At 38.5% G+C, this 19106-nt stretch overlaps 1 protein-coding gene across 3 annotated transcripts in view; it reads left to right on the plus strand.

Moving 5' to 3' along the window:
* Window positions 1-19106, plus strand: part of CFAP54 (cilia and flagella associated protein 54) — a 369697-nt gene that overhangs the window by 299192 nt on the left and 51399 nt on the right. For all 3 annotated transcript variants that reach the window (XM_032298598.1, XM_032298601.1, XM_032298604.1), the window contains 3 exons: window positions 3306-3412; window positions 8986-9127; window positions 17624-17698. In XM_032298598.1, coding sequence (XP_032154489.1) covers window positions 3306-3412; window positions 8986-9127; window positions 17624-17698 — 324 coding nt within the window. The remainder of the gene's footprint in view (window positions 1-3305; window positions 3413-8985; window positions 9128-17623; window positions 17699-19106) is intronic.

Raw genomic sequence — 19106 nt, forward strand, 5'->3', positions numbered from 1 at the left:
ATTTTAATGCCTAATTTATTGTTTTCTTGGCATAAAATTCTAGGCTGACAGTTATTTTCCCTGAAGTTGTAAGGGCATTATTCCACTGTCTCTGGCAATCTCGCATTGCTGTTGAGAAGTCTGATCCCATTCTGATTCCTTATTCTTTTCTTGTGACTCTGGTAGCTCTCAGAATCTTCCCCCTGTCCTGTATGCACTGAAATTCCATGATGCACATTGGTGTGAGTCTTTCATCTGCTATGCTGGATATTTAGGGTGGCCCTTTCAAAATGGAAAGTAATATTCTCCGGTTCATGGAAATTTGTTTATTTAATAATTTCCTCCCTCTGATTATCTTAGTACCTTTTGGAATTTCTATTATGCAGATATTGAACCCATTGGATTAAGTATTTACTTTTCTCATCTTTTCTCCCCTATTATCTATGTTTTTAAATTTAGGTTTTACTTTTGGGGAGATGGAGTCAACTTTATATTTTGAATCTTTTATTGATTATTTAGTTGTTTTGATCATATTTTTATTTTTAAGTTGTCTGCCTTGTTCTCTGATTGTCCCATTTTGATAGTACCCTCTTCTTGTTTCACAGATGCAATATTGTCTTTCTCTGAGGATATTAATTACAGTTTCATTGGAGTTTTCTCCTGATCTTTGTCTTGTCTCTTATTCTGGAAGTTCCCTGCTGTTAGTTTTAGTTTTTGCCTTTCATATCCTGTCTAGTGATTCTTGACTGTCCATTTATGTTTGAAGCAAAGCACTAAAAAACATATTGGGTTAGACATTGATTTATGGGCCTCATTATAGGATAACTGAAGAAGGAGCCAGTAGTTTCACTGGAAGATGCTGAAATTTCAGTATCTGTAGGTCTTTTCTCTTTGACATGTCAGTTTCCCCAAAGACAATTCTCTTAGACTCCTGCCTAATTTACTACATTCTCATTCAGAATGCAGACTTTCACTTAATTCCAATGTTTTTAATAAAGCACCTGACCCCTGTACCTAATGTCCCTCAGCATAGATCCTCTGATTTAATGACAGCAGAGAGCAAAATGGAAGTTCAGCTGAGAGAGGAGGCAAGGGAAAGAAGGAGTCTCCAGGTTGCACCCACCCAGATGGGAGGGAGGTTGTCTAATGTTACTCCCTGTTTGCAGTACCACCCACTCCTGCCTTTAAAGGTACCTCACCCTCCAGGCCCTGAGTTTCTCAGGGTTCTCAGTCATGCTTGTTGTTGAAATCCCTCTGAAAGTGCTTAGGACACAGCCTTTCCTCTCTGCTGAGTCAGTTTTGTTCTTCCAGGTGCTTTCTGTCCTTCATAGTGTTGCTAATGTCTTTTGTCTGCTTCATCTCCTCTTGAGTACTTTCTGTCCTTGTGGACTTACGCCTTTGAAAAATACCTTTACTCTTAACTTAGTTTACTTTGTGAGGAAACAGAGTTAAAGGCATATGCCTTTAGGGGTGTAGAGTTTTTCCCTCACTTTCTAAAGATTTGGGTGTAACGTCTACCAGAATAATAATGACAATAGATTAGCAGGAGAAAAAGCATACAAATTTAGTAATGTGTATAAGCACAGAAAAATAACAAAAGGTTGATTATGCAATTACCCAGAGAGATTCAGAAGTTTATATACCCTTCTTTAGGTATCTTCAGGGAGAGGGAAATTGGGAATATGGGCAATTTTGAGGGGTCATCAATGATTTTTAGGGGAACTGAATGGACCCAAAAGGCAGACAATAGTTTTTAAATGATTCTGTTTGAGTAGGACCAAGAACAGATAATAGCTTGTGGGCAAGTTATGGGAAGAAGAGGGGTAGCACAACACTGCAAGTAAGGGTTGTCTGATTATGCAGGTAGAGTCTCCCAGGCAATCTATTCAAGCTGCCCTCAGGAGATTAGACGAAAAGTCTGTGTGGTCATGGTGATGAATTTTAGTCTTTTTTTCTTCTTTGGTGCTTAATCTTTCTTGGTTATTGTAAGGTCCTTTAAACTGACTGCACCATGGACTACACCATAGTCAAGCCGTGGTGACTCCCGTGACCCACACAACTCCAGATGGCCTCCAGGAGCCAGAAAGTCTGAAGTAACAGGAAAACCACAAAAGAATAGCTAGCTCCTGCAGTCCATGATTAACCAACCTTGCAACATACCGCTGTTGCTCCTGCCTCAACCATTCCTGCCTCAATTGATAAGCCAACCTTGTGACCCTGGACCTTATGACACACACACCCGCCCAGCAATACCCCCGGCTTGCAAAACCAGCCTAAACTGTAACTTTCCACTACCCACCCCAAACCTGTAAAACTAGCTCCTATCCCACCATCCTCTGCTGACTGTCTTTTCAGACTCATCCCGATACCACCCAAGTGAATAAATGGCCATGTTGCTGACACAAAGCCTGTTTAGGTGGTCTCTTCATTCAGAGCATGCTTAACAGTTATTTAATGAGATTCCTAGAAAGGGAGTTTCAAGACTATTGTACTTCTTTTGGAAGAAATTTTCTTAGGCAGGTATGGGAACCTCCTGAGAGAGTCCCTACCTGTGCTGGGTTAAAAAAGTCTTGGTTTCGAGGTAGCTTCTAAGGCTAAAGTAATTTCCTTTGTTACTTTGAAGCTCTGTTCTCTGAGCCCCAATACGCCTAATTACTCAGTTTTGATGGGCAGCTCTGGGCAGTAGCTTTCTTATATCTAAAATGAGGGAATTAGACCAGATTATCTCTAAGGTTCTGTGAATCTCAAACGCTACAAATCCATGACTAAGTAGGTGCTATATCATATGCAACCGACTCTAAGAATTGTCAGAATCCAAACAACAGGGAAATTACTAGAGCATGAATCATCAAGGGAAGTTTCACCTTAGGTGTGGTGGCTAGAAAGTTGCGTGTGGATTGGATAAATGGAGAGAAGAGGAAGGGAACAGCATAAGTGAATGCATAGAAGTGACTATGCCCACCTATGGGAGCAGTTCATGTTGAGAAGTAACAAGGAACAAAGTTGGATGTTTACCGCATGTATGTTTAGTACTTACTGTAGAGGGCCTTCAAAGGCTGAAATATACACTTAATTGCAGTACAAAATGTCGCTCTTCAAAAATAATGTAATATTGTTACGAAATAGTATTTATTTTTATCCTACAACCTTTGTACAATTTTGGTTCACATCATTTCTCTTTTGGGTGAGTTGAAATCCCAATTTTTCTCTTCTAAACAAATATTTTTTAAAATACAGTGGTATTATTTTGTGAACTAATGCTGTATTTTTTTAGATAAACTCGAATTTTGATGTCGCATTTTATATCCCTTTTATTTTTCTTACAGGTTTTATTGTTGTATGCATATAATTTGAAGCCTCTGAAGATTTCAGATGTTAGACATTCCACTTTTAACAACGTATGTGCTGGCTCTTTATGGATTCCACTGAACAGGCAAGTAAAAAATTCCACAACTCTAGTTGTCTTTGTTGTTATTTCTCATGAGAATAGACTCTTTCAGTAATTGACAAGGTATAGCGTAGGAGGCCTGCTAAAAGACACTTCTAGAAGAATCTTCGTTTTGTTGAGAATAATAATATATTGCAGTGGTTAAGAGCATGAACTCTGAATCCAGCCTGCTTCCTTCAAATACCAGTTGTGCCCCTTATTACCTTCACAGTCTTGGGCAGTTTATGTAACCTCTGTAGTTCAGTTTCATTGTCAATAAAATGGGAATAATACTAATAATAGTACCGAGGGTTGCCGAAGGAACGGTTCATGATGCTTCATAGAGATTACAGAGAGCACACGGATGTTGTCTGTACTGTAGTTCACCTGTAGTTTCAGTGTGGTTAAAAAATAATTTAATGTGGCTTTGTGTGGAGTTTCAAAATTAAGCTCAAACTCCACTACCTCTCTTGGCCCACCGTTAATCGGAGGTCTCTGCTTTGTCCAGGTTGTTTTCCTCCCTCTCCATCAAACAGGTCATATCTCTTAACCTTTTTTGCTCATGCCTCATTTCTCTCTTCCTACTTCACTTTACCAAATTTCTTGTTGTTGTTTATTAATTTATTACTCAGTTTATTTTTGACTCCATTGCTCATTGCCCTTCTGACCTTAGCCTCCATTTCCTCCATTGTAGGATGGAAATGACCATAACTGCTCTGCCCGCCTTTCAGGGTTATTGTCAGAACCAAGTTAGACAGCGTGTGAACATGCTTTGGAAAGCTTAACCACTAGCGCCTGTTCCATCAATGGCCTGGTAAACAGAGAATTAGTGTTTCTCTGTCCTTCCTTGGAGAGTCTTGTTCATGTTCTGTGATTTTCATTTTGAATGACTTCTTGGCATCATCATGAAAGAGACAAAGGCTGTTTCAAGAGCTGGCAGATTTTCAGTTATTCAGTCAATTTATTTATTCCTTCTTTCCTTTCTTTTCTTCTCTTTTCCTCTCCTCTCCTTTCCTTCCCCTCCTTCCTCTCCTTTCCTCTATATTTTCATTCACTCAATTTGTTTCCTTCCTTCTTTTCCTTTTCATTTATTCCTTTTCAAGTGAAATGATTGAAAACCTAGGTTATAGGCTATAGACCAGCACAGCTAAGCAACAAAATCAGGTAATTCTGCACTTGCTTTGTAAATCCAGAAATGTAGATTTTTTCCAGACCCACATGATGAAAATGGTGATAATTTCTATAAATTAGAAAGCCAACAAACTGATAAACTTCTTTTTTTATTCCAAAAAGTTTTAAACTTTGGCATACTTCTGATCAATGGTAGGGTTACTAAAATTAGTGACAAGCCCCAGCCACTGAGGCCATCACAGAGGACCATTTCTGACAATCTTTTATCTCCCTGTCCTTTGGTGGCACTGTGAAAATAAACTGTTTCTCTCCTCCTGGGTGACATTCCTGGTGTTCTTATGAGGCTCAAGATTAGTACATGGGAAATTGGTCTTGATCATCCTTTGGAAGGCAAAGTAGGAATAAAATAGGTCATGAAAAATAGGCCAGACAAGAAACTTGGATAACCTGCAAATTGGGAGATCCTCCTTTTATCATTCACTTCCTCATCTCCTAGTTAAGTTCTCATAAGGAAAAGTATATTCTAATCCTTTGCATTTTCTTTACAGCAAGAAAGGAGACACTAGTGTTCTCAATGAACAGACATAAAGTGTTTTGTGTAGATCTAAGTGGTAGTTTTGCTGTTGTGGCCAAGATCAAGTTCTCTGCCTACTGTCTCTACTTTTAAACCTCCTGTCATCCATGTTTCCACTTACAACTGGGTCCTGCCTTCCAGGCCACGGCAAACCATGGGAGAGAGTATGTAGGAGTCAGTAAATGACAGCAGAGGATTTGGGGAGCCCAGACGGGATGGTAGATGCTTGTTTGTGGTGCCAAGGTTTAAAAAGCTGGAGCAGGTATTGACCTGGAGGACAGAAATGAAGAAGTATGTGGGAGGACAGGAAGGTGAGGGGCAAATGCATGCCACGGCACAAAGGAAGGGAGCAAGATGTAGGAAGGTGCAGTCATGGGGTCCAGACCTCCCATGAGATTCTGGTCATCTGATGTTGCTGTTTGCATGAGGACCCAGCCCGCTTTACCCAGTCCCAGATTGCTCTTCAGGGAGCTAGATGGGGCCATTTACTCTGCCAGCCCAGACAGTGAAGTTCTGGACACTTATACACAAGCTGCAACCCAAATGTCAAAGAACAGTTTATCCTTCCTAGAATCCCAAGTATTATTAAGGAAAGCTATGCTATTTGTGGAAGACAAAAAACTTCTTTCTCTAGGCATTAGAATTACAGAATGGCATTTTAGAATACCATCTTTCCTTTATGTGATTCCTTGTAGTTAAGAACATATATAATTACATCATTTCATCCTTACAAAAGCCTTATGAATCATCCTTACAAAAGCCTTATGAATTGGATGAAATGGATTTTCTTGTTCCAGTCTTACAGTAGAAGGAACTCCAGGGTCAGAGAGGTTAAGTGAGTAGACTAAGGTTTCATGGCTAGTGTTTGAAGGAACCAAGCATGACTCACTTAGTGTTTCACCTCTTCATCTTCTTTTCTCTCCAATGCATCAGGCAGCTTTTCCAACATTATTGGAGATCACCCATTATTTAAAAAAAAAAAATTTTACTTTAAGTTCTGGGATACATGTGCAGAAAGTGCAGGTTTGTTACATAGGTATACATGTGCCATGGTGGTTTGCTGCACCGATCAACCAGTCATCTAGGTTTTAAGCCCCTCATGCATTAGGTATTTTTCCTAATGCTCTCCCTCCCCTTGTCTAACCCCCCGACAGGCCCCGGTGTGTGATGTTTCCCTCTCTGTGTCCATGTGTTCTCATTGTTCAATTTTTACCTATGAGTGAGAACGTGTGGTGTTTGGTTTTCTGACCCTGTGTTAATTTGCTGAGGATGCCAGTTTCCAGCTTCATCCATGTCCCTGCAGAGGACCTGAAGTCATTCTTTTTTATGGCTGCATAGTATTCCATGGTGTATATGTGCCACATTTTCTTTATCCAGTCTGTCATTGATGGGCATTTGGGTTGGTTGCAAGTCTTTGCTGTTGTGAACAGTGCTAAAATAAACATACATGTGCATATGCCTTTATAGTAGAATGATTTATAATCCTTTGGGATTGTATATTGCAGTAATGAGATTGCTGAGTCAATGGTATTTCTGGTTCTAGATCCTTGAGGAATTGCCACAGTGTCTTCCAAATGGTTGAACCAATTTACACTCCCAGCAACAGTATAAAAGCATTCTTATTTCTCCACATCCTCTGCAGCATTTGTTGTTTTCTAACTTTTTAATGATCACCATTCTAACTGGCATAAGATGGTATCTCATTGTGCTTTTGATTTGCATTTCTCTCATGACCAGTGATGATGAGCTTTTCTTCATGTGTTTGCTGGCTACATAAATGTCTTTTGAGAAGTGTCTGTTATATCCTTTGCCTACTCTTTGATGGGGTTGTTTTTCTCTTGTAAATTTGTTTAAGTTCCTTGTATCTTTGTCAGATGGATAGATTGTAAAAATTTTCTCCCATTCCGTAGGTTGCCTGTACACTCTGATGATAGTTTCTTTTGCCGTACGGAAGCTCTTGAGTTTAATTAGATCCCATTTGTCAAATTTGGCTTTTATTGCAATTGCTTTTGGTGTTTTAGCCATGGAGTCTTGGCCCATGCCTATGCCCTGAATGGTATTGCCTAGGTTTTTTTCTAGGGTTTTTATGGTTTTCAATTTTTACATTTCAGTCTTTAATCCATCTTGAGTTAATTTTTGTATAAGGTGTAAGGATATGGCTAGCCAGTTTTCTGCATATGGCTAGCCAGTTTTCCCAGCACCATTTATTAAATAGGGAATCTTTCCCCATTGCTTGTTTTTGTCAGGTTTGTCGAAGATCAAATGGTTGTATATGTGTGGTGTTATTTCTGGGATCTGTGTTCTGTTCCATTGGTCCACATATCTGTTTTGGTACCAGTACCATGCTGTTTGCTTACTGTAGCCTTGTAGTACAGTTTGAAGTCAGGTAGCGTGATGCCTCCAGCTTTGTTCTTTTTGCTTTGAATTGTCTTGGCTATATGTGCTATTTTTGGTTCCATATGAGATTTAAAGCAGTTTTTTCTAATTCTGTGAAGAAAGTCAATGGTAGCTTGATGGGGATAGCATTGAGTCTATAAATTACTTTGGGCAGTTTGACCGTTTTCACGATAGTGATTCTTCCTACCCGTGAGCATAGGATTTTTTTCCAATTGTTTGTGTCCTCTCTTATTTCCTTGAGCTGTGGTTTGTAGTTCTCCTTGGAGAGGTCCTTCACATCCCTTGAAAGTTGTATTCCAAGGTATTTCATTTTATTTGTAGCAATTGTGAATGGAAGTTCACTCATGATTTAGCTCTCTGCTTGTCTATGATTGGTATGTAGGAGGACCCATTTTTTAATGGATAACTTTTAATGATGTTAAAAGTTTTTCAAGTAAACTTTTAACATTAAATCTTTGCATTTAACTCTTGCCTTTTAAATAGAAAATTTTCTAAGACATACTATATAAATTCAAATCCTCTTGTATGTAGTTACATTTTTAAACTTTTTATTGCTGAGAACTGTCATTCAGATAATCAAGTATTGCACAATGCTGCAGATGAGAATGCTGTGGAAAATTGACATTTTTCCTATGTTCCTGATGTCAGTTTGTTTGGGGATCATTTGCTTCTTTTGCATAAAGATTTTCTTCCTTCCTTGAATAGAGACATGCATACGCACACATATTTAAACACATACATGCACATGTGTGTTGTGCCTGTAGTGTGGAGTCATGGAGGCCATGCAGGTGGCTGTTTGCCTTCTTCAACTGTAAGCCTTTCCACCTTCTGCCTCCACTCCCTGGTCCACTCTGCCTTCAGGACATCAACTGTTTACTGGCCTGTGAACCCTGTCTTCAGCATCATGGCCAGTGTCCTCCTTTGGCTTTTATTTTTCCATTTTTCTTCATTCTTCTCCCTACCTCCCTTCCTCCACCCTCTCCACCCCCATTTGCAAGACACATGCAATACGTTGAATTGTTATGGGTCCCTTGATTGGCCTTTTAGAGTCATTGCTAACATGTCATAATTCTTACCTGCAGGTCAGCCAGACAGAGCATGGCATTAAGATGTCCATAGAAGTAAATATTTTGTTCCTGCCTAGATTTTGTTTCCCTACATAGATAATTATTTTCTTTATTTTCATCTTCAGCAAATTTTTTAAATGTGTGTCTTTCTTCATTGTGATTTTGCAATTTCAATTATTTTTTATCTGAGTGTATAACAAGACCATAAACATTATGAAAGTTAAGACTCCGTCTTTTTGCTGATGTTTCTTGAATGAAGGGAATGACTGAATGAATGATGCTTGGCCATGTTAGAAGCCTAATAGTCAAATAACTGAGGGTTTACTTTATACAAGTTATTGATTCTACAAATAAACAAATGCTTTTCTTAACTCTTCAAAATAAAATACACATATATTTGTTATTTTCAGGGTTATTGCAATTCATGAGAAATTATCTAATCTTGTACAAATAGCTGAAATATCATTGCCAGCAGCTCCTGAAATTACCTCAAATGAAAACGTATATGACATAGGAGACGTGGAAGAGGAATCAATTGATAATGAAATGGAAGTAAGTTGTTAAATAATGGAAAATGACGTTGCTATAGATTATCTTTTATATCCTCAAAGCAGAACTGTGTAACTCGACTTGAACTCTATGGTTCTTCTGCCTCTAATTTATTCAGAGTGCAAAACATGACTCAACTTTTTTGACCTGTATATTGTATGCCTCCTGAATGTCTGAAGGTCTTCTAAGCATATGAATTACAAGAATTTGGTGGTGAATGAATACAAACCAATCCAGATAAATCATTCAGCTGTAACTGTGAATCCCAAGTGATAATGCTTTGTGACTTTGCAATATTACTTTATCTTTTTTCACTCTAAATCTATTATTTAAGCATTTTTATTATCCAAATAGTGTGTGAAGAGAAACCAGAAAATATAGGTAGGCATATTTTTTCAGACCTTTTATATGCATATATATTTTTCTAACAAAAAAAGGCTATTTGTATAGTGTGCTATTAAGTCTGATCAGACAGCTGAGTTGTTTTTCTGATGACTGATATTTGTGTTTTGGAGGAGAGGGGAGTTTTTTCTCCCATCCTGAGTTCTGAGTTCTCCTGGGGCACAGCAGACAGTTAAATGGAAGCAGAAATGTCAGCGTCATTACTGATAAAGCTGAGTAGCGAATTTGGCTTTAGGTCTGTGGCCAAATGAGCACATTAATATTTTACCCCTGAATTAGCCAGACTTACCTACCTAGTCATGCAGTCATCTGGCACATCCATGTAACCACAGGGTTCCCCCATTTCCCTTCTCCCCCCCTCAAGCTTACTGCATGGAGAGCAGAGAATAATCGTTCTGCAGGTAGAGTGCATCCAAAAAGTATAAATAAAGATTGCCCCTAAGGGGCTGAGCCTAGCATGCTCTGGTGCTTTTCCCAAACTCATGGATGAGATAAGTCACTCTACTCTTTTGGGGGTAAAATGATCTAAAAGAAGCTGGAAGTGTCCTGGGTTCTTTGGGAGAGACATGGAAATTCCTTATTCTTTTTTTTTTTGGAAATTCCTTATTCTTTATGGAAATGAGAAGGGAAGGGAATATGTGTTCTCCCCTAATTATCTGTTCCTTAAATTTCCATTTGTACCTTAATTTCTTGAGAGAGATATTCTGTATTTAGTGTAGCTGTTTAAAAAAAAATATCTAAAAGGCTTAAAATGAAAAAAGGCAGTCTGCTGCCTGCCCAACCTCTCCTCACTCCACAATTCTGCTCTGCAAAGGCAACCACTTTCCACTCTTTTAGCTCCTGCTTTTGTTATTTGCTTTCACATCTACAAATAATATTCAGTGTCAGTCATGAAAAATGGGGTAACGAAAAGCCTCCAAATCTGAGTGAGTCAACTGGGGGCCTGCTTCATGCCTCCTCATGCCAGCATCTAGGTGAGTGGAACATTCATCATGGAATATCACCAGTCACTGTGGCAGAGGGGAAAGAAGGGACACATCACACATTGGCTCATAAAACTTCCATCATATCACTTCCACTAACAGCTCATTAGCCAAATAATTTCTATGCTGTACCAACAATTCTGCCCCGATTTGGAAGACAGAAAGCCAGACAAAATGATGAATCATGCTGAAAGCCAGAAATTATTGTTTTTTTCTGGAGGTATCAATTTTAGACAATATGTATTGATTTCCTGTCTGATATATATGGATTTAGCTCATTTACACTTCTCCCCAACTTCTTCTTTTCCCTTTTCTTCTACATATTGTTACATCACAAAATTTAATGAAATCAATGTTCAGTGTTACGACCCTGTAAATGATGTTCACAGCTGAGTCAAGTGATATACTATAGTTATTTTTCTTTCTTGACTTGTATTTTATTCTTAATGTTTTTTCTTTCCTTGTCTTTTATTCTTAATGTTTTCTCAGTCATTACATCAGAACTTTCATATGTTCATCCATAGATTTTTACTCAAGTATTCATACTTATCAAATAACGTCTCAAACCCCTTTCCCTCCTGGAGCCTCCTACTCTTCTGCTCCAGTTGAAGACTGACTGCTCTCATGCCTGCTGCATAGCTCTGCTTCTGGGCTTTCCTTGTACCACTTTTTGGGTTGAATTCTCAGCTACTTGAGTCCCTAGCATCACTTTTCCACAACTCTTGCCCACAAAACAAAGTTTATTCACCATTTCTTCATTCAACATCTGTTGAATGCCTCCTACTTGCCATGGAGTGGGAATTGGTGATGAGCAAGACACAGAGAGGACCCTTAGGAGCTTATGGTCTAGTGAGAGCAATAGGAGAGGCAGACTCTTGCCTCACTCTGCTGAGATCAGAGTAGAGGAAACACTTAATTCCACCCATCTCTCCCGCTTTTAGGGTCTTCCCTTTATTTTTGGTCTAGTATATCTTTTTTACTTAAATCATTTTCTGTTAGGAATATTTAATTGGTCATCAATAACAAAACATTTTTAATTCTGAAAGAATATTATTAGTTTGGCTTTGTTTTCTTGTTTACTTCATCTATATGGTTTCATTATGTGAAAGTGTAAAAGTTAGCAATTTTTCTAATTTTTAGAAGATAGTTGTTAGCCTTTTTAGTCTGAATTCACCAGTATAAGGAATGAATGGAATTTTCATTATTATAAAAGCAGCAAGCCTAACTAAGAGAATCTACTGGGCAAGTACAGCTAGCCTTTGCAAAATGCTGCTTTCCAGCATTTATGTCTTCTGTGCTCTGTGCCTGGGTATATCACGGAGCAGATGTCTTAGAAATTTGGTTGCACATCCTTTTTGGTGTCCTCAAACGTTGCAACATGAATTATGATACTTAATGACGTCCTGTGTGCTTATAAGAAATCCCTCAATAGACCTGATAGCTCAAACTATCCCAAACTTGGGAGGTTTTATAGCTATAGATATAGCTACAGATTTCTTTTATAAAGTGCATGATTGCCCTTTCATGTATATTTCCAAAAAGAATTCGGCTCTCTATTTTCCTACTCCTTTTGTAGAATAGCTACAATGACAGTTTTTAAGCCAAAGACCAAATTTACCATCTTGCTGTTTTTGAGCCATGGTCTAGAATATTCTTTGCTGAAATCCTCCCTAAATTCACTACCATATAGTTCATATATGGAAAATTATTATTTTCCTGTGAGCCCATTTTCAGCTTAGATTGCCTGAGGCAGGAGAATGAGCTTCTATTAGAGTAAGGATTCTGGATTGTACTCTCTGCCACTCAGCTTTACTACTGAAGGTCCGTCTCTCAGATTTTCCTGGAGCTAATTTTCCTCTCAACTCCAAAATGATCTTTTCATTCAAATGCTGCTCTGAGATGGAGAGATGGGCTCTTTGGGTGGACTGGGAGTCACCAAAACACCTGTGGTGGGCAGATGTAGATATCGAATTCATCACAATTAACCCGGCATTAAATCTAAACAAATAAGAAATAAATGAGGATGAGGGTGTGGCGGTGTTTGAAGGTAGGCGGAGTCTGAGGCCCTACATTGCCTTAGGAAAGGCTTATGGCTTGCTTTCCTGTTCTGACTGGAATGGTGGGTGTGCGTGGGTCAACCCTTGAGTAGAACAAACACTTTTCACTCTTGATGTTCTTCTTCATGTTTTTGAATTTGTTTTATTCTCCAACTTAGAAAGTGTTTCTTCAGCTTTAATGTGGGGCATTTTAGGTGTTTTCTGTCTCTGTTAGTTCTATATATGAAGAATGTCACCAGGGAGAAGGAACACTAATATTTGTTTAGGTGAATTGGCAAGCAAATTAGCTCACAGCGTTTGAAAGTTGAGAAATGAAATTACATAATTTTTTTTCTTTTTTCCACAATACTAATGAGCACTTTATTTTTAAAAAGGCTCAATTCTGGGTTATATCAAATAACTTCCATTGACTAAATCTGCTAGTTTGTTGTCATGACAACCTTCACTTGGAGCTAATTAGAAGTTAACTAGGACACTTCTAAAGAGATCAATTCTGGTCTGGAATTGGACAGGATTTCAGAGCTTTCATAATCTAATATATTTATTTCTATTACATTATAGATTGTCGGTGGGTGATTGAATATAAGGGTGCAGAAAATGTGTCTTTGGTTGATATGGAGAGAAGGTAGTGAATCTTGTTCTCCTTCTCACTCCTTTCTTTATTTCCTTCCCCCACCCCCAAAACCCTAGGGTCCAGAATAAGCCAAGAACTTCAGAACACATATATTAATTTAACATGTATTGAGAGGGCTACAGAACAGGTGTTTCAATCACTTTTGGCTTGAAAACCTTGTGTGTCCTTTTTTCTAAAATGAACAACACTGGCTCCAAATGGCTGAGTTATTTTAATCTGTCATTCACTGTTAAATGGGAGTGTTCAGAAGCTGTCAGGTGTTCTGAAGCACATGAAAAATGCAAAGCATCCTGATTTTAAGATGCAGACACTTTATTTGGAATGATAGCATACTGACATGAAAAGTTTAAAATATGCTTGCCAAGTCACCTAAGGTTAGTTCAGCAAACATTTGTGAAGTGCCTGGGTTGTAAGACAATTAAAATAAACATATAGGCAGTATATCCCAAATATTAAAGTACTGTTAGAACACAGAGCAAGATACAATTGGAAATCAGCATCAATTAACAAATTCTTTTTCAGGAACTATTATGTGCAAACTATTTCCAGGCCTGAGGAGGTGAGTAGCTCTGTCTTAGCAAAGTGTGGCTGTTGTTCCTAATGAGCCAGCCACCCAGTAGCTCTGTCTTAGCAAAGTGTGGCAATCAGTCTGATGTTCAAAACCATTGAAAATAATCTAAATCTTTACAGTCTCTTATAGGAATATTCCAGGGGGAATCCTTTAGAATACACGGAAAAGTTTCTGTAAGTCCTCCTTTCCCCAGCTGTCTTGCTCTCACAGCTTTCTGGCGTCCATAGCAGCTCTCTAACATCTGTCTCATTTGGCTCAAATTCCTACACCTTTCTCTCCAACTCTGAACAGAGATTTTTGTTTCTTTTCTCCTTCCCACTCTGGCTCAGTAATTTATGTAGTTCAACTTAGTACCTCTGACTTCTTCCAGTTTTCCTATTTCTCCATTATCTGCATTCTGCACTATTTAGAAGGGTAGAATTGTAGAATCTTCCTTCTCAGCAGTGGGGTTATTGATGCGAACTCTTCTGATTGTATTTAAAGTCTCATTTACATAGATTGTGTGTGTGTGTGTGTGTGTGTGTGTCTTTGTACGTATGTGCTGAGAGAGAAAGCTGAGCTAGACTTTGAACTTGCTTAAATAGCTCAGACAGAATTTTTTAGCACTTCTGGACTGACAGAAAGGCCATGTTTCCGTACATCCCCAAGTATCCTGTATTGTTTAGGCAATTAGCTGATAACCTGTCTCTTTCTCTCTCGACTGCAAACTCCTTTGCTCAGAGGGCTTATTCATCACCATATCTTCAATATCTAGCCCAGTAACTGAACCTTAGTGCCTCCCTAATAGTTGTTTGTGAAACTTCTAGTTGGAGACCTGTGGAGAAAACTCATTCCAGACTGCGGATACAGCAAGAGAGGAGATATGAAGTCATGGAACTAAGTCTCATATTCAGGGAACAGTAGGACATCTGTTGTGGCAGAAGTGCAGGGTAAATGTAGTGGGAGATGGCGCCGGAAGGCTGGGTGGAATTATGCGCTTCTTCTGCTCTGATCTCACCACCAAGTGCTGTAGGAGTCTGGTTCTCCAATTGCCCTCACTAGAACATGAGCTCCTTCTGGGCTCTCTGTGTTTCATTCATCCCCTACTCCTGCTTTGTGGCCTAAAGGAGGCATTTGATTGGTGTTGAATGCATAAATGGTGAAAGGATTTTGTTCTGTAAGAGAGGGCTGTGGGAAAGCAGGACTGGGTCTGGGGGCAGCACCTTACCTGGAAGGGCAGGTCATGATTCACCCTGTGATTTGCTAAAATAGTGATGGTGGCATGTGAAGGAGAAATGAGGGAAACAAGAGTTTGGAGGCTGGAAAGCAACTTAGGAATTCCCCCTGCCACCCCACTCCATATTATAGATGAAGGAGAATAAGGATTTCAACTAAATCTAAGAATTGGCTATAATATCTTGAAGTCACTGAGAGGGCCATGGCTCATAGAAATAGCAGATGTTCTTTTTAACAGAGAAATGGCAATGATTGAGCAAGGGTCATTCCGTGCCCTCCCAGCACCTCAGCACTTGCATCCAACTGCTTTCTGGCTGGGACTGGCGAGCTCTGTGCCTTCCCCTTCTTCATCTCGGTGGTAACAAGGTCACGCAGGGAACTCACAGCCACAACCTCAAGTCAGCCAATTTCAGAACATCTGTATGTGGTTTACCTCAAGTAATGTCAGAGTAAAAGGATGTCATTGAAGCAAAATTTCTGTTTGAAAACATGTTGAGCTGAAGCAGGGAAAGGCGTTTTTTAGGCAGCATTGCTCCCTTCGTCTGTGATGTGAGATGATTCATGACATAGGCAGTGTCATTTAGTTTGATGGCTCTTGATGAAATCCTTACAATAACCCATGATGCTGTTGAAATCTTTTACTTAGACAGAAAGCATACCTTAACCAGTCCTAAGCACTCAATTGGAAATACAGATAAATAAAGGGTATATAGGAGTGGATGTGTGTTCCCCTGTATCTGGCAAAGTGGACCAGGGGCCTGGCAAGATCAGCGCAGGACACTGGTAGACCCTGACTAGGACTGGGTAGCCTGCCTGTCCTCCATCATTTTTAAACCCATAGAAGCTGGCCCACTTCTAGCCATCATCACTTCATACCCAAACTGTTTGAGTAGCATCCTAGCTGATTTCTCTGTCTCTTTCCAGTGCAGTTCACTTTTAAACTGTGGACAAATTATCTTTTCAAAGCTATTTCTACCACTGTTCCCTCAGCCCAGTCCTGCTCTATTCTCTATAAAATAAAATCCAAATTCCTTACTTTTACATGACCTGTTAAAAATTTATCTCTCCAGTGAGAACTCTCACTGCCATGCTTCCTATACATACCTGCAGTGAAGATGATTTCACCATATCATCAAATTCCTGTGTTCCTTGAATGCCCCCTGCTCATTGCTTATGTATGGCTCCCCCAACCCCACCCACCCCACAGTGCACTAGTCCCCAGTCTCTACCAGTTGAAATTGTACTGTTTTTTCAAGGCTTAGTTCCTACGACCCTTCCTCCAGGAAGTCTTCCATGTTTATAGTACTAAAAATTATTCTCTTCCACATCTAGGATCCTAGAACATGTCATAACTACCTGTGTTCTGAGCACATTCTGCTTGGGGTTTTATTTAGTTGTCTATGAATCTATTTTTCTGATTGTAATTGGAAATATTGGGAGGCGAGAGTCTGTGTTCCACAGCACCTAATATAATGTCTTGAATATATCTGTTAAATTGAATTGAATTATCTATGGTTTTGGAACCCTGAAATTTGGTCTTTTCCTTGTTTGGCATTTGTTTAAACTTAGATGTAATGGAGTTTGGGGGCTTTGAGTTCAGTTGTTTGCTTTTTTATTTCAAGGTTTTAACCAGTATTGCTCAGTTGTTTAAAAATTAATGTACTTTTATCATTTTACTATTCTAAATGCTGGTAAATGCATATATATTAATACTACCAAAAAAGCAAATTTTTGTTTCTTTCAGGGCCAGACACTGGCAGCATTGTGAAGTAGGCAAAGTTAATCTCGGACAATTATGTAGTCATGACTTCTTCAGTTGTAAGTGAGGAAAGAGCTACTTACACTAACTCAAGTAAATTAGGTTTGGTAGGGAGGTGGTATTTGTCAGGATGACATGTATGGTCATGTATAGACAAAGACTGGAATCCGAAATGGTGGCCTCACAGAAATTTAAACTGACAGATCAGGAGCCAAGACTGTGTTCAGTCCTGTAAGGGGCGTGAGTTCTCACTCTTCTCCATCTCCTCTAGCTTCTCCCCATCTGGTCTAATGGCTGCCTTCTCCAACTCCGCATCTGGACCTTTCAACTCATGCAGTTGATACTGACTTGTAGGTCTCCTCTGTTGTTCTTTTTTACATGAAAACATATGATAGGGAATCTAACAGATTCAGCCTGTCTACGGGTAGGTCCCTTGTGGATTGGGTGTCCACACATGAACATGGCTGTGTCCATTACAGTAGGGCTGAGGGCAGTGTCATCATGCTGCTGAGTCTCTCCCTTCCTTTTCACTCACTCTTCCCCTGTCTTCCATAATTCCCAGTCATTGTTCTCTGCTGCAGCCCCTTTCAGGGATCTGAAACGCTTTATTCCAGGGCTCTCTTCTCAGAAGAAAAGTAATTTTTCAAAACCTTATTTAGTAAAATAATTATTTTCAAAATTTTATTTTGTACAATTAGATACAATTCAAAAGAGCCTAATTACTGAAGGGATTATGACTTCTGAGCCCTGTCTTTTCCTGGGAACAAATGTTAGGTGATGATTAAAAAAAGACATATGAAATAGTTTATAATTAAATAGCGAATATTTAGGTTTCTAATAATGTCAACCTCAATATATTACTATCTTCTTATTTCTAGGACATGATTATTGAGTGTTGTTCTGAAATAGCATCTCTGTTTTTGAATGATAAAGAGTCAACACCGCTATCTGAGGTATGTACTTCCTCTTTAAAATTGTATCTAATCCACTCACAAATACTATTATTGCTATGGAAATGGAAATACAGAAACCATCTGATTGTAAGTACGAAGGGCCTAACCTTCCTTATTAATGTGAAAAAGTGACAAACATGAGTTTACAATAGCATGTTATTTTGGTTAAAATATTCTGTGTTCAAAAACCATTCAACTAATACAAAGAACTATAAAGAGGATATTTTTTAAGTCACCTCAAATCTACCATTCATAAAATAACCCCTATTAACATTTAGAGTATATCTAGAATTTTCCCTATGTACAGATAAACTTTAGAATTTTTATATCAATGGTCTCATTCTTTACATGCATTCATCACTTACTTTTTTAATTGAATAATAATTTCATGGATAATTTTTTACAGGAAAAGTCTACTTTGTCATATGTAATACCTGCATAATGGTTTCTGTTATGTATTTGTTGTATCAGGTGCCATTTACATAGCTAGATCTTTCTTGATAGGTCCTGTGGTTGATTGATCCTAGTATACACGTATTTCACTCTTCTGTGCTACCTCTTCAAAGTTAATTCTTAGGGATTGGATTTGAAGTAAGAAAGTATATATACATTTTTATTATAAAATATATATAATATAAAATTTATAGTTTTAACCATTTTAAGTGTACAGTTCAGTGCCCTTAAGTATATTCACAATGTTGTACAACCATCACCACTATCCAGCACCGTCCAGAACTTTTTCATCATTCCAAATAAAAACTTTATATCCATTAAACAGTAACTGCTCAATTCCTCCTCTCCTACCACCCTAGCTCCTGGTAACCTCTATTCTATTTTCTGTCTCTACGAATTTATCTATTCTAGATACCTCATATTAGAATCATACAATATTTGTCCTTTTGTGTCTGGCTTACTTCATTTAGCATAATGTTTTCAAAGTTACCTGTGTTGTAACATGTATTAGTATTTTATTCCTTCTTAAGATTGAATAATATTCCATTATATGTATATACCACTTTTCTTCATGGATTTGCCTGTTAAAGGATATTTGGGTTGTTTCCACCTTTTGAATATCGTAAGTAATGTTGCTATGAACATTAGTGTACAAATCTGAAGCCTTGATTTCAAATCTTTAGCGCATGTACCTAGGAGTGCAATTGCTGGATCATATGGTAATTCTGTTTAACCTTTCAGAGCACTTCCAAATAGCTTTCCTGAGCAGCTGTACAATTTTATACTACTACCAACAATGCATAAAGCTCCAATTTCTCCACATTCTCTCCAACACTTTTTATTTTCTGCTTTTTTTTTGTTAGTTTAATAGTAGGCATCCTAGAGGGTGTGAAGTGGTATCTTCTTGTGATTTTGATTTTCCTTAATGACTAATGATGTTGAGCGTCTTTTCATG

This window comes from Sapajus apella, unplaced genomic scaffold (genome assembly GCF_009761245.1).
Source record: "Sapajus apella isolate SASKATOON/1434 unplaced genomic scaffold, GSC_monkey_1.0 scaffold2, whole genome shotgun sequence".
NCBI classification, from domain to species: Eukaryota; Metazoa; Chordata; class Mammalia; order Primates; family Cebidae; genus Sapajus; species Sapajus apella.